The sequence below is a fragment of the Athene noctua genome, chromosome 1, assembly GCF_965140245.1.
Source record: "Athene noctua chromosome 1, bAthNoc1.hap1.1, whole genome shotgun sequence".
NCBI classification, from domain to species: Eukaryota; Metazoa; Chordata; class Aves; order Strigiformes; family Strigidae; genus Athene; species Athene noctua.
The window spans coordinates 207,866,110-207,880,901 of record NC_134037.1 but is presented as its reverse complement, the minus strand read 5'-3'; the positions used below and the strand labels follow the sequence as shown (position 1 = coordinate 207,880,901).

The 14,792-nt window shown below is 35.1% G+C and overlaps 1 protein-coding gene across 3 annotated transcripts in view; it reads right to left on the bottom strand.

Moving 5' to 3' along the window:
* UGGT2 (UDP-glucose glycoprotein glucosyltransferase 2) overlaps positions 1 to 14,792 on the bottom strand; it is a 93,036-nt gene that overhangs the window by 15,447 nt on the left and 62,797 nt on the right. For all 3 annotated transcript variants that reach the window (XM_074911477.1, XM_074911487.1, XM_074911498.1), the window contains 5 exons: positions 9,863 to 9,942; positions 8,017 to 8,206; positions 6,989 to 7,147; positions 5,740 to 5,825; positions 1,527 to 1,611 (listed from right to left, as the gene is read on the bottom strand). In XM_074911477.1, the coding sequence (XP_074767578.1) occupies positions 1,527 to 1,611; positions 5,740 to 5,825; positions 6,989 to 7,147; positions 8,017 to 8,206; positions 9,863 to 9,942 (600 nt within the window). The remainder of the gene's footprint in view (positions 1 to 1,526; positions 1,612 to 5,739; positions 5,826 to 6,988; positions 7,148 to 8,016; positions 8,207 to 9,862; positions 9,943 to 14,792) is intronic.

The following is a 14,792-nucleotide window of genomic DNA, read 5'->3' as shown; positions in this document are numbered from 1 at the left end:
TGAACAGCAAAAACATAATTTCATACTTTTAAACTATGTACAGAACTTACTGTAATAAGAAATAATTGATTGTGAAAAATTAAATGGTGATTAACAAATCAAAGAGCATGTTCAAGCCCTCTGTACTTCTTTATGCAAACAGTAATTAGAAGTGTGGGGAATTGTATCTCATTTTCCTCCCTCATGAGTTTGCGATCCAGCCATTAGCTGGCAGAAGAAGGGTAGCAGGGTGTTGTGCCATGCGTGGAACTTACCTGAAGAGAAACTGATTCTCGTAAGCCCTTCACAAACAGAAAGCAACAAATCTGTTGCTGAAACATACGATCTCCCATTCAAATGAACTATTTCTGCTGTCTTACCCACCATGCTTAATAAAGGCTCCAAATGAATATTGTTTGCTGACCTTAATTTCCTTGATTAAAAGAAACTCAATTGGTTTTGAAACCCAAATAGTTTCTAAAGCACTCAGTGTCTGAACATATTCAGTAATAACCATATTAGTTTCACATGTTTATATTGCCAAGCTAATGCTTGCAGATTTATTTTCACACTAAATCATGGTTTTTTAGCTAATGCTTCTGAAGCCACACCCTAGGTATTGCTGAAGTGATTCTACAGTTCAGCTGAACTATAGAGCTTACATATTCTAGTTGTAAATTTAGTATGTACCACCTTTCACACAGAATCATTTTCCTATTTTTGATCCAAATGGAGTGGTTTAAAGGCAAGCTCATCATGCTCCACAGCGTTACATATTTTCTCCAGGTTCTGGAAACTTTCAGCTACAGACTGGGGAAAAGACTCATATATGTGGCTTTAAAAATTCCTTTTGACTTATGTTTACATTGTTTTCTCTCCTTCTTAATATTTAAAATTAGGTTACAATGTACCAAGGACACCTACATAAAATGTTATTTACAAAATAGTGGAAAACATATAATACTATGACGTTCCTTCTCCTTAATATAACTCATGTTTTGTTATTGCTTTTTTATGGATCTTTAAGAATGAAAGAATTGTAATTTCATTCACACAAAGTTGATAGTTTAGGGTAGAATTCAACATATCTAATTTTAACTTTCACCCTGGTATCTGGACTTCTTGTAAAATCCCTCCCCAGTCACAGGAGAGAAATGAATATCTCAAGAGGTGGTCAGCCCCTTGGTTTAAATACACACGAGCTGGGATGAGCAGTCCTTTGGACTGTCTTTCTCATTCTACTAAGCAGAGAGGGAATTTAAAGCATCTAGACTACACTCTTAGACACCTTAAGCTAGATGAGATAAATCCTATCTACGTTACACACACGGATGTATTATTTTAACAGCTATTTAACAACCTCTCATGCAATTAGTATAACCTGATTGGATCAAATTAACTACACTAATCTGCACACTAATTATACAAAATCTAAATTATATATTTCAATATACATGTTCCAATTAAATACAGCCTAAGACATGTAAGCATTAGTCATATTTCATATATGGAAATATTGCATACAAAACAGGTATCTCTTTACATACCTGGACTTTGATAATTTTGCTTCTGAAGTTGTTTAATACCACGGTAACATCTGTCAGGTCAGCTACAGAATCTGTTCCTTCATGGCTGTGAGGAGAAAAAACCCTCAGATGTACTGACTCATTAAAACATGCATTATTACTTGTGTTTAATTAGAGTATAAGGTTTAGGATTGCTGATATTTATAGACAAAAAATTTCTTCACTTGTACCTAATTATATCTTAACTTCAGAAACTTTGACTTTTATTCATCACTTGACATTGCTCACAGTGGTACCCTCACTTTCTAATTTGGATTTTCACAGGAAATTTTATCAACCAATGAAAAAAGGCAGCAACCTAGAGCTGAATATATTATCATGTATTATACAGACATATATTACACTCAAATATTAAACTACATTTTATTTTTCAAATATGGAAAACATCTTAGAAATTGCATTAAATATACTTTTAAAACAAATCTGATTCAAAAAGTCTAAGGAGGACTTCATCACAGTGCTGACAGTAAAGACTGGCTTTCAACTAGTTGGCTTTGGTAACTGTACCCCTAAAGATATGGCTGTGCAAGGCGCCACATGAACATTTGCCCCACTGAACATCAGTTTAAAGCCATTCAGGCATCTCAAAACTGTACTGCAGTCCACTGAGTAACAAGTATGAAAAATGTTGCTGTCACTCTGTGTAATAACATAATTCTCAAATTTTATAGCTTTTATACCTCAATAGCCCATATATTGTTCCTTCAATCCTTTCTGTCTTTTAACAGCAATATGTTGTTTCCTCTTGCTAAGGCTATGCATACAAAAGAATTGGTTTAAGAAAGTAATTTGCTACACCTTAGGATTGATTTTTTTTCCCCTAGGAAACAGAAATATTTAAATCTTGTTTCAATCTTTTTCATACTACTTATCTAAAACTTACAACATTTTATATAGTCAACGGAATTTTCTATTATTTAATACATTTCTGTAAAAAGTGCCTATAATTATTAAGTTTCATAGAGATGGTCAATTCTTGCACAAAACAATGTTCAGATTTATCTTTACTTTTCTACTCTGATTTAGTTTCATTTTCACACTTTCAGAATATTGCATATATGAACACTTGGCCAAGAACTGTCTTTTTATCACAGGGATGTACTGTACTCAACATAAAAGGGCACAGATCTCCATTTTAAATAAAGTGTGTCATTACAAAGCTCTAAAATAGTAAAACTGGAGCCAAACACAAACTGCTGATAGCAGAAATGGCAGCAGTTGGCACAGTGTTCCCATTTTTGCCCTCAGTTTTTCCACAATCAAAATTTTCTCCGTTAATCACTCAGTTACCTCAAAACCTCTATGCTATGAATTCTGCTGATGAAAATAATTTTCCAAGTCTTTACAAAGTATTTAGTTTGGCTGTAAATTTAATAATATCACTTTGTCTCCCTAAGTCTCTTTGGGGGATTCCTCACTGTCAGCTCCATCTTTACTGAGTGCCAATTGTTCTACTGTGCACAGCACTCAGAGTGATGAATTTCTATTCCAGTATGAACAATGTACTGAAAACAGTGATAGCCACCATTAGTGACATGGACACTTCACATTGGTCTCAAGGTCCAATTTATCTATTTCTCCAGTCACATCTTTGCATACTTCCTACTATTACACTACGGTAACTTCTCTTCCTGACAAAGTACTTCCTTTCAATTCCTAATCACTCAATTACGTGCTCAAAGGCTACTTACAGACTAGGATATTCACTTGTTTTTAGGTAGGTATCTCTCTGAAAGAAAACTGAGTCCACCACACTGTTATCTAATTTTAAATCAGTGTGCTGAATATTTTACAGGACCTCTTGTCCGTTCTTTCTCTCTGTGCATATGTTACTCAGCATATTGTAATTTTATTCATGTAACAGATGCACATTACAAATGAGTGATCATGTCAGTAACATTTTGAGTGTGACCTGGGGTTCTGAAAAACTGAGATCATGATTTAGAAATTCCCTTAACAAAACCAATAAGGATTTTGTGTTTTGTCCAAAAGGTACTGAACACCGGTAGTGTAACTTGGTTTGTAAACGCACTGAAAGCAGACACAACTTCTTTTTTAAATCCAGGCAAAATGTCTTGCATACTGACTGCATCAGTAAATAGTTAACAATAGCAACTTTATTGTTATATAACTGTTGTACAAAACTAAACATGTCCAGCAGACTATTTATGGCACAGCTTTAAAATGTTTCAACACATCTACATATAAGTACAAATAAATATCAAGGTAATATAAATTACAATTTTCCATATGGAGAACCAAAGGATTCAAGTTGAACCCTTTAAAATCTCACAACAAAGAAACAAACAAAGAACTCCTTGCCCGAATCATAAAAGACAGAACTTTCAGTTAAGCAGTCTGCATACCATCAAAATATAACACATTGTATCTACCTGCCTTTTTAAAAATGAAATATTCAGCAGGAGCTTATATACATATATTTAGATATAAACAATTTTCTACAGTCTTATCTTGCAGTACCTACCTGTTTTCCTACCAACATCACAGAATCAAAGTTCCAATAACAGGCAGTGCTCAGACTGTTGCCGAGTATACTAATTTTCATCTTCCTAATATTCATTGTAATTTATTAATAACAAATTGATCTAAAAGTGTGACTGCTTCAAAATAATAATCCTTGTTAGAAGCAGTGTTCAGGGGAAAAAAAAGAAGTTTATTTCAAAAGCTGTGTATTTACATAAAGCAAAAATAAATTTCTTGCATGTGATGCTACTATGAGAGAAGCAAATACGCACTGAGGTGAAGAACATGCTGTAACTTCAAAATCTTGTATTTCTCCTAAAACTCCTATCATAATGTCCAGGCCTGTGCCTGAAAGAAAACAGGTCACCTCACAGTTCAACAGGAAAGGATATGACTAGTATACAAGGATGGAGAATACACTGTAATACCTCTTGGCAAAATTCCATCCTGTCAAATAGCTGCTTGAATTCTGATAGCAATTCCATACTATTAATACTGATATCAGCAAAAGTTGTATCAAAGATCCTGGTACAGCCTCCCAAACATACTTTAGCTGTTGTATTCTAAGCCTACTCCTTGTAATAATTAATTGAAATAAATGCTATTGTTTAGATTCCCCATCAAGTATTAACTTTAGCTGAGCTCAGTTAAGCTCATTACTCCTTAGAGAAAATCAGGAAGCTTAAACAGCAGATGATTTAAGTTTCCTTTGATCCAGCCTAGAATTTTGAGTGGTTTTGTTCCATTTTGTTTCATTTTTTAATTCAACTACAGCTCATTACATTATCTTTTTTAACTATGTTCTCTTTCATAAATCACTTTATATATCTTAAGAACTGAATGTTAAATTAGACAAATGATGTAGCTACACTTGGTGGAGACTGAGTGAACTTCTTAGGATACAGACTACGTTTTTCTGCTTTTTCAACAGATTGCAAGTAGTTTCTGTGAAAAAAAAAATTGCAAACAAATAGAACGAACCTAGTATCCCATTAATATTTCTTCCTGTAACACTGAAATTGCTGCATTGTCTAAATATTCAAAACAGCAATGATGTTCATAATTTTTTTAATTTTTTAACTAGTAGCTGATGACTAAACATCATATGGTTCCTGAACTCCAAGTAATAATAAATATTTTATAAGAAATAGACTTGTTTCAGACCACAGAATTACGGGCTGGGGGGAGAAGGAGGAAAGAACTCAAGCTGAAATACAATAAAACAATACTGTTCATCTAGAAGGGATTGGATCCAAAGCTTCAAGAGGAAGCCTTCATATGCTGCAGATCTATGCTCTTACATAAAACATGAGAAAAAGATGATTCTTCCACAGAATAGTTGGAAAGATGGCTAGCTTATGTTCCTCATATGAAAATCGACCATGGAAACTGCAGATCTATAAGCCATGTAAGGTGGCAAATAAACACAAGTTACTGGAGTACAACGTGACTTCTTCCCATGCAAAGGGTTCTCCCAAGAGAGGGAACTGTGGTGCATTCAACATGCACGCAGGGTACAGAACTGAAAATAAGATACTTTTATAAATTTTAAATCATTATTTGCTTCTTGTTCTATTTTTTTCATGTTATTTTTGCTTAATTTCCTTCATTACTTTCAGAACTTTTCAAAATATGTTGCACTTTCACATTCAGTTATAATTATGTTTCTAAAAGATGGATTAATACTTACAAAAAAACCTGATAAATCTCTTCAGACCTTCCTTTACGCAATCGCAGTGTCCAAGCACCTGGATTTGCTTTCAGCTGAAAATAACCCTAAGAAAAATAGGAAAGGAAGTCACTTGTTCTATCAGCATTTCTGAATCAACCGTGTACATATACAAACACCAATTATCCAAGATTTGGTATTGCTATTGCAGCCAAGGCTAGTAACCATTACCTACTGTCAAACTAGCCCTGGAAGTAATATGGCAGTGATGCAACCAAGTATCACCTTTCCTGTGTATCCATATCAATGCCTTTCAGTGGTCCTTTTGTTTCTAGCTGACTTTGAGCTGTACACAAAATCTCTCACCTAGAGAACAGTGATCAGTAAAGAAATAAATTATTAAACTGACCCTAAACTGAAAAGTTTCTTCTAAATGTGAAAGTTTTGTCTGGAACAACTTTCCAAGTCAGCACGGCTTCTTCCCAATTAAGGAATGTTGTGTACAGATATCATTATGTGAGAGCCAGATGAAGAAAGCTTTGGAACATGAAGAATCATTAAAAGTTTCATCATGCTGATCATCTGCTGTTGAGTAAAAGTCAAAGACTCAGTTTATTAAGCATTTTCCTCATGATACAATATTTATGGAGAATAGCAAATAGCAGCTAGGTAACTGGTCTTATGCATCAAAATTAATCTTTCCCTATCAAATTACATTATCCAATAGAAAATAAATATTTTTCTTCATGAATCACAAGATCTTCTGCTCTACAGCTTGCTAAAACCAAATATAATTACTTTGGATGGCCAGAAGAATTCTCAGGTATGGATTTATTCCACAGAAGCTTTAAGCACTTAATTGAAGCATCTAAACTAGGAACTTTCTTTTGCCTGGATCATTGTGTTACAAAAATGGTTATTTTAATCAGAATGTGATTCACACCTTACCTTTGTTGGTGGAACCTCCATCTGAATATAACTACCTCCTACCATCCACTTTAGGCAATTAGACTCCCAGTTTAGGCACTTCAGATAAGGACCTAAAATCAGGCCATATCCAGACCTATATGGGATCTGAAGAGGAGTTGGGGAAAGCTCAGCAAATTAAAAATGCCCTTCTTCTTTTGTAGAATGTCTCAATACCAGGATACTCCTGTTACTTTTAGCGTTACTAAACTTGCAACCCAGAGAAATGGGTTTAAAGAACAAGAAGTTTATAAAGAATTCTCATGGAGAAATTGTAATGACTATTTCTGTACTTAAAACTTACCAGATTGGCCATCACAATAGTATCAACCATGACAGGATTATTCTTTGTGCCCAGAGTGAACTGTAGCCCTCGAGGAGGTTGTCCCATTGTCACATCAAAGCAATGCCCTTCAAGCAAGATATATTCTAGTTCGTATTCTGCTATAACTGTCCCTTTTATCTGTGGAAGGAATGTTTCATCAATAAATTATGTCATTTAACTATGTGGGAAAAGTAACATCTTACAACAACAAACGTGTGGGATTTACCTCACCTAAATTCAGCTGTCAAAAAAAAGGAGAAAAGCACTTCTAGAAGGAACTTAATTCAATTTTAAAACAGGTACCCAATGTAAAGAGGATGTATCACATTCTGGACAGACCTCCTCTCCACTGACTGTTGACCAACCTGAGGCATCTCAGCTTTGGTAAGGTAAATCCCAGCCTTTATTTTCATAATATACCTTTCAAATATACAGCTTTAGTGGATCAAAGACATTCAATATTTTGCATAGGTTTAGTGACTGAAAAAAATCTAATGATTTTGGAGCCAAGGGATTAAAAATATATTTCAAAAAATTGTTAACTAAAAAGGGTCAAATAATTTTTAATCCATATTCATAAACAGCAATATATTTAGTCTTATTTAAAGATTTACCAAGGTTAAACCTATTATTACAAAAAACATTTACAAAATAAAAGAGAAATAGAAAGCTAGCATGCAGAATTCCTTAATTGCTTTGTTATATAAAAAAAGATTATTTCCATAAACATTATAAAGCTCAACACAGCAGATAATTTGCTTTTACTTGTATTCTGCATTCTGATTTTTTTCTGTCTCACTGCTTTCTTTTAAGACTTGTTTTTTTAAATAAGAGAGAATTAGAAAAAAATAATGAAAATAAAAATGGTAAAATACTGACCAAATAATCAATTAACACAGTAAGCATTTTCTGAAAAATAAGAGACAAAAATCCCCCAAGATTTCTATTTCTCTCTTGAGGTAGAAGGTCCAAGGCAAGTTTTATCATGTTTACAAACTAGTACTTACATCCTGTAAATGAATGTTATCGAGATCACAGGAACTGTTTACTGCTTCAACCAACCAGCTCTCAGGAGTGATCATGTTTAGAGTCAAAAGGGGTGATTCTGGCAATTCTAGGAATTTTGCCACAGGTTCAGAAGGAAGGTGCTTGTTGATCCCGTAAGTTAATTCTGGTTCCAGAACAAAACGATAGAAGCTGTTGAAAAAGAAGTGTTCAAAAAAATATATTTACTGAAGCATGCAGTTCCAAACATAAAGTTCTTCTAAAATACTTTAAAAATATAGTGAATGTTTACCAAATTAATGGGGTTTGGAACCACAGCAGCTCCCTATTCTTTTGGAATACCATCAGCCAATACCTACAGCATCTCAAATGGGCTGGTAGATGAACACAGATCTATTTGCTTTTGATAATTTTTTGCTGTGAAAATGCATAGTTCCCATTAACATTCTTAATGGCAGAAAAGGTGAATACCAAAGAGGTGCACCAAAATAACTTGACTGTGAACTGTCTGATTCTCAGAACTGTATCACTAAACTAAGCAGAGGGGCTAATCTTTGCTAGAAGGAAAGAGGCTTTGGGAACAGCTCCTGACACTAGCAGCAGCAAAGACAAAGAGCAGAGGAAAGGAGAGGTCTCTCTCTATTCGTACCCAACTCTTACTGCATTTATTCCACAGGTAAAAGATCCTTGTAACAACAAAATAATGATGATTTTCTTCCTTCCTCCACTGATACTCAACAAAATGCAAAGAGTCAGAACAAAAAGAGCACTGAAAATGGAGAGAATGAAAGCATCAAGCAGAGTGCTTCACATGGGGGGATAAAACAAAGAAAGGACATTTAACTACTATGAAAAATTTCTCCTGTACCCATCATGAGTAGCACAATTCCTACAAAGTATTTGAGCTAGTATATCAATGCATTTCATATGAAACCATTGCTGTAAGGAAAATATGACCTGTCCGCAGGGTAGATCATAGAATCACAGAATGGTTTGGGTTGGAAGGGGTCTTTAAAGATCTAGTTCCACCCCCCTGCCATGGGCAGGGACATCTTTCACTAGATGAGGTTGCTCAAAGCCCCGTCCAACCTGGCCTTGAACACTGCCAGGGAGGGGGCAGCCACAACTGCTCTAAATGATGCCAGAAAACTTCTTCCTCTCACCTTTCTCGAGCAGAGGGAAAGAACCAGGCACTAGCACCTACAAAGTGCAGACTGTTAGCACTCTCTCATAATAAGATTATGGGGACAATATCTGCCAAAGGAATGGCAGTGCTTAAATCTTTCTCTTAGAGGGAAAGGAATCCTCTCTGGGGAGTTATAGTCAATTAGTGAACCCTGGTCCTTACAGCCTGTTAAAAGAAACTTCAGTTTAAGGCAGGTACTTTCAGGGTATAACATTCCTAATGAATTATAATGAGATGTCAAATGCAGACTGTCCATTTACTCAGATGAGTGAGTATTAGTGTACTTAATCCGTAAAATTCATTACACAGAAAGTAGGCTGGAAGAACTGACCAAGTTAGGCAGACATTTCCCTCTGCAAGTTTTCACTGGCATGCAAGGCTCTCCACTGATTTCTCTAAGGATTGCTTAGGAGAGGTGAACTGATGGACTAGATCAGTACTCTGTGACCCCATGCCTGACACTTCAGAATTAAAATTTTTCTCTACACAAATGAAACTGCCTCAGTCACATTCAACTTACCTTCAAAGAAAGTAACGAACGCAACAAAAGAATCCAGAAACACAAACACCTGTTTATTTTTTAAAGGAATATATGCTGCTAAGGCTGTTTTATCTGAATCAAGTGAATCATGTATTTGTAAGAAAAGCTATAAACTACTTACCTCTTCAGTGGCACTTCTGACAGCTTAGATCTGCAGTTCAAAAACAACCTGAGTTTCACATTGATAATGTCTTTCAGTACCTACAGAAAAAAAATTCAGTGTAAAAAAATGTTTCTTGGTAATCAAACTTTGAAAATAAGCTAAAGTTATCTTTGCGATATCCTGTCATTTCTCAAGCTTCAGTAGAAATCTCAAACATTTTAAAGTTCTAAATATATCTGTACATTAAGGGAAGCTGTCAGATATTCCAAATAAAGATTTGACCTTTTCTAAAACTGCAGGGTTTAGCACACGATATTCTTGATAGTCAAAACGTTAATGTTTTCCTGTAGTGATGTGGTTTTTTAAAGAGCAGCTATCCCCATTTTCCAAAGCTTAGGTAAATTGTATTATCACCTTTTCTTATATTGTGTTTTCTAGAAGATTTCAAAGCACTTTATAAGTTTGTAAGTACAACACATGCCTTTTACACAATAACATATCTTAAAACAATTATTTGCACTCTCATTAAACTTGTTGGATATAGTAAAGCTCAGAGAATTATTTTAATACTTAATAATTTAAAATGTCAGCAGTAGATTAACTATGTGTTAAACTATTCCATCGACTTCAAAACATTCCAGTAAATGAAAACATTTCTACTTCCTTCTCAGTTTGTTCTTCTGTTCATTTCTAGAATACTAATTTTCTGGATGCTTTTATATAGGAACCATAACATTAGGACAGTATTTTTTCTTATTTTTGTGAGCAATCTGTTTTTTTTTAAAGTTACCAAAGTTATTAATTTCTTTAAAGCACTCTTAAAAACACTTACCAAGTTACCGTCATTTCTGTGGTTTCTGATACAAAGTACTTATCTGAATGTATAAAGCAGTTGTGTCTACCTTTATGGATATTAGAAAAGCAAATAAGATACTAAAGCTCAGATAAAATATTGATACCAGTAAGGCTAAAATCTAAAATTACTATAATGACAAGTAAATTGGGAACAGAGCAAGACAATGGTCATCCTTAAATCTCTCTTTTATTATAACTATTTTTTTGTTTCCTCAGTTCAACCTATGGCTACACATAGTCTTTACTATAGTGCTATAACTTTACATAGTCCTAGGGACCTGTTGAGCTCCTAGTTTCTCATTCTCATCCTTTTTGTCACCTGAATACCATCACAGAAAAACTACTGAGCAAAAAATAAAGGCTAGGGAATGGCATAAGGGTGAGAACAAGTGCAGAAGCGGGAAACAAGAACCTAAACAGCACTGAAAGCATAAGAATTGAAAGTATGACATGACATAGGTTAAAGACCACCAAAATTAAAACAGATGTCCAAGTGACTCAAGCATCTGTCATTCACAACAAAAAGCATTTGCAACCAGTACTAGCCAGTCTCATCTACTAAAACACTCCCAGAATTTTCAATATTAAAGAAAACATTTTTTCAAATAATGATGTTGCATCCAAAATTATGTATACCTGTACTGGACTTTATCTTCAAACAAGACAGAAACTTCATCCCATTAGTAAGAACGATACTTCAGTAATCTGTATTGATAGGTGGTTGTGTGCAAAATGAAATTATCCTGAAAAAGTCTGAGGTATCATCCGAATTCATCAGCTGACCATGAAATTTAATACAGTATTGTAGCCAAATGAATAATGCCATTCTTAATAAACATTTTAAAGGAATTTAAATAGGAAATATCAAGACACGAATGCATTATCACTGTTTTCCAACAATGCAACTTCTGGAATACTGAAATTGGTTCTGTTACTTTGGTCTTATGAGGATACCAAAGTCAGGATATTCAAGTCAACACATGAAAATGGTTGCAAGACTGGAAAGCCTTTTTTATTTCAGGATATTTGAAGAGTTCAGTCTGTTTAATTAAGAAAATGCAAAGAAGAAAATAGAAATTTTGTTCAGAGATTATTTCAAACTGTAATAAATGGCTTCAGTTTACATGGCTTGAAAATTATTTAAACCAGAGTTTTATTTTACATATGCAATCACTTCACAAAACACTGAGTTACCACAAATCATCTGAAAAGCATTAACTTACTAAACTGCCATTATTCAACCAATTGGAATTGCTTGTGAACATCACCATAATACAAAGCATCTACAGTGAAAACAAACTCTTATAATAGAATCCTCAACAGAACTGGCAAAATGATGAAAAGATGAATGCTTACAGCATGGAGCTAAATAAAAACTTGCAATTCCGAGTTTAACAGTCAGGTTAACTAGCCACTAGAAAATCTTAGTAGAAGCTGTGATCTGCATTCAACTGCTTGATAATATTTAAATTAGGACTAGATTAAAAAAATTATTTCTACTTCAAATATTAATTGATAAAAAGAAGTCCTATGACCCATGTTACATAGAAAATCAGACTACATTATCAAAAGGGTCCTTCAGAAATTCCTGCCACTTTAGGGATGGAGGAAGAGTTTCTCCCTGAAGACAGAATGAACAAAGAAAAAAAGCAAAAGATAATTGACAGGAAAAAAACAAAAGGTTTGATTTTTCTCTCCACATTTTTGAGTTCTTTGACCGTTACTTGAATAAGAAAAAAAAAAAAAGTAGATCATCCTAAGAGTTACATACCGCTGCAGTAAAGCAGTTAGGCTAGGGGACATGTAGTTTGTTCAGTGGCACCATGTATAGTATTTTTTCAGCTGGTGTGTTGGGTTTGTGTATGGCAGGGTTTTGATAGCGGTGGAGGGGATACAGAGGTGGCTCCTGTGAGAAGCTGCAAGAAGCTTCCCCCAGCTCCAAGTGGGACCCACCTCTGGCCAAGGGCGAGCCCATCAATGATGGTGGCTGCGCCTCTGCGATAATATATTTGAGGAGAAAAACCTACAGAGAAGGGAGGAGTGAGATGTAAGAGAAAAAACTATGCAGATACCAGGGACTTGTGACCCCGTGGGGGACCCACACCGGGGCTTTCTGTTCCTGAAGGACTGCACCCCATGGGAGGGACCCACACTGGAGCAGTTCATGAAATGCTGCAGCCCTGTGGGAAGGACTCATGTTGAAAAAGTTCATGAAGGACTTTCTCCTGTGGTAGGGACCCCATGTTGGGGCAGGAGAAGAGTGTGAGGAGTCCTCCCCCTGAGGATGAAGGAGCGGCAGAGGCAAGGGGTGATGGACTGAATGCAACCCCCAACCACTGCCCCCCTCCCTCACTGCGGGGTAGGAGGTAGGAAACTGGGAGCAAAGCTGAGCCTGGGAAGAAGGGAGGGGTAGGGGAATTGGTTTATTTGACAGCTTGACCTAAACCACAACAGCTGGTTTTGGTGAACTACGATGAAAAAAAAAAAAAAAAAAAAAATCAACCTCTTCAATTTTGTCCTCATTTTTAGAAGATGGAATTTTTACTTTTTTCACATCACCTTAGGGACTACTTTCATAACTTTGGGACTAGTTAGCTGTTCCATGTATTCTACTGAAAACTGATGTGGTCCAACTCTGGTCAAATTATGGTCTGTATTTAAAGATCTACTGTAGACAGTGACTGTTGCCTTGTCTGGAAATATTTGATGCTGAAGTCTATGACAAAACTTTTGAAAAAGGGAAAATATGGGTTATATGTAAAGTTCTGCCTGCCTCCCCCTGGAGAGGATATAGAGCAGTTCTTATGATACAATCCAGTATATATTTTAAAAACAGATAAAAGCCTTGGTTCTGCTGTCATTCATGCTCTGACTCATACCTTGCCTCTGTCCTTAAATCACCACTTTCTCAGACTAAGCAGTAAAGTTTAGATTAGTTTACCTACAGCTGTTTACACCTTCTCAATTTCATTTTCATTTAATATGAGTAACATTTTGTTTATATTTAAAAAAAATATAGCAAAAGATTTCTTTGAAGTGACTATTGACACAAAGTAATAAATAATATAAATATATAAATATAAATATATCCTCAGTGCTCAAAATTTACATTATTAAAGTCACCTATAGAGAGTAAGATAATCAGCAAGGCATTCATTTAGAAACTTTGAGTTTGGGGCTCACTGCATATGTATGCATGTTTTGTCTCTACACCAGGAGGTGGTGGCTTTCCAGATTAGGTAATTTTTTTTTTTTTATTTTCAGTTTTGGGTGGGTTTTTTTTTTCATTTTTAAAAATTAAATTAAAAAATTAAAATATTTCTGATTTGTTTAGTTTCAACAGCATTTCATTATTCTCCCCTAAGGGTTGGCTTGAATAAGACTATAGTTCCTACGAAACAAGTAGGATCTGTGATGGGTGAACAGCTTGGCACACCACGGGAGTCACTTGCCTAGGCATGCGTTACGGTAGATATTGCTCATTAGGGAGCCTGTTGTGCCAGCAGGAATGAAGGCTTCTCGTCTGAGCTACAAGGTCCTTGTACCTAATAACCTACCATAATATGAACTTCTGGCTGAATGGAGGGAGTTTTCAGTCAATTCAAAAATGAAAATATTTTCATTTGGTAATATCAAGCCTTCATTTCAACTGAGAATGGTGAAATGAAAGATCTGGTTCTAGAGACAAGCTGGTCTTTCAGAGTCTTGAAATACCAGAATTTTCATGAATTTTTTTTTTTAAATGTTTTACTTTGCTTCACTATTATATGAAGAATGAGTGGATACTTCAATATCTGATAGAAAAGCCACAAAAGGATATGAAAATGGGAGGGGAAAAAATAGTGTAAGAATTTATGAAACTTTCATAATTACTGCAGAGAAAAAGATAAAACAGGATGCAGCAAAAATCAAGTTACAGGCTTCAGAATTGTAACAGACCATAAAGAGGAGACAAAATTTACATTTTTATGGGAAACTATAAAGGAACCTGAGGTAGAGTGATATTCTGCAGCTAGTGAAAAAAGAAAATCATTTTAGGAGCTATGTTTTAGGACAGTTTCTCTTTAGATGATCCATAACTACACACAATGGA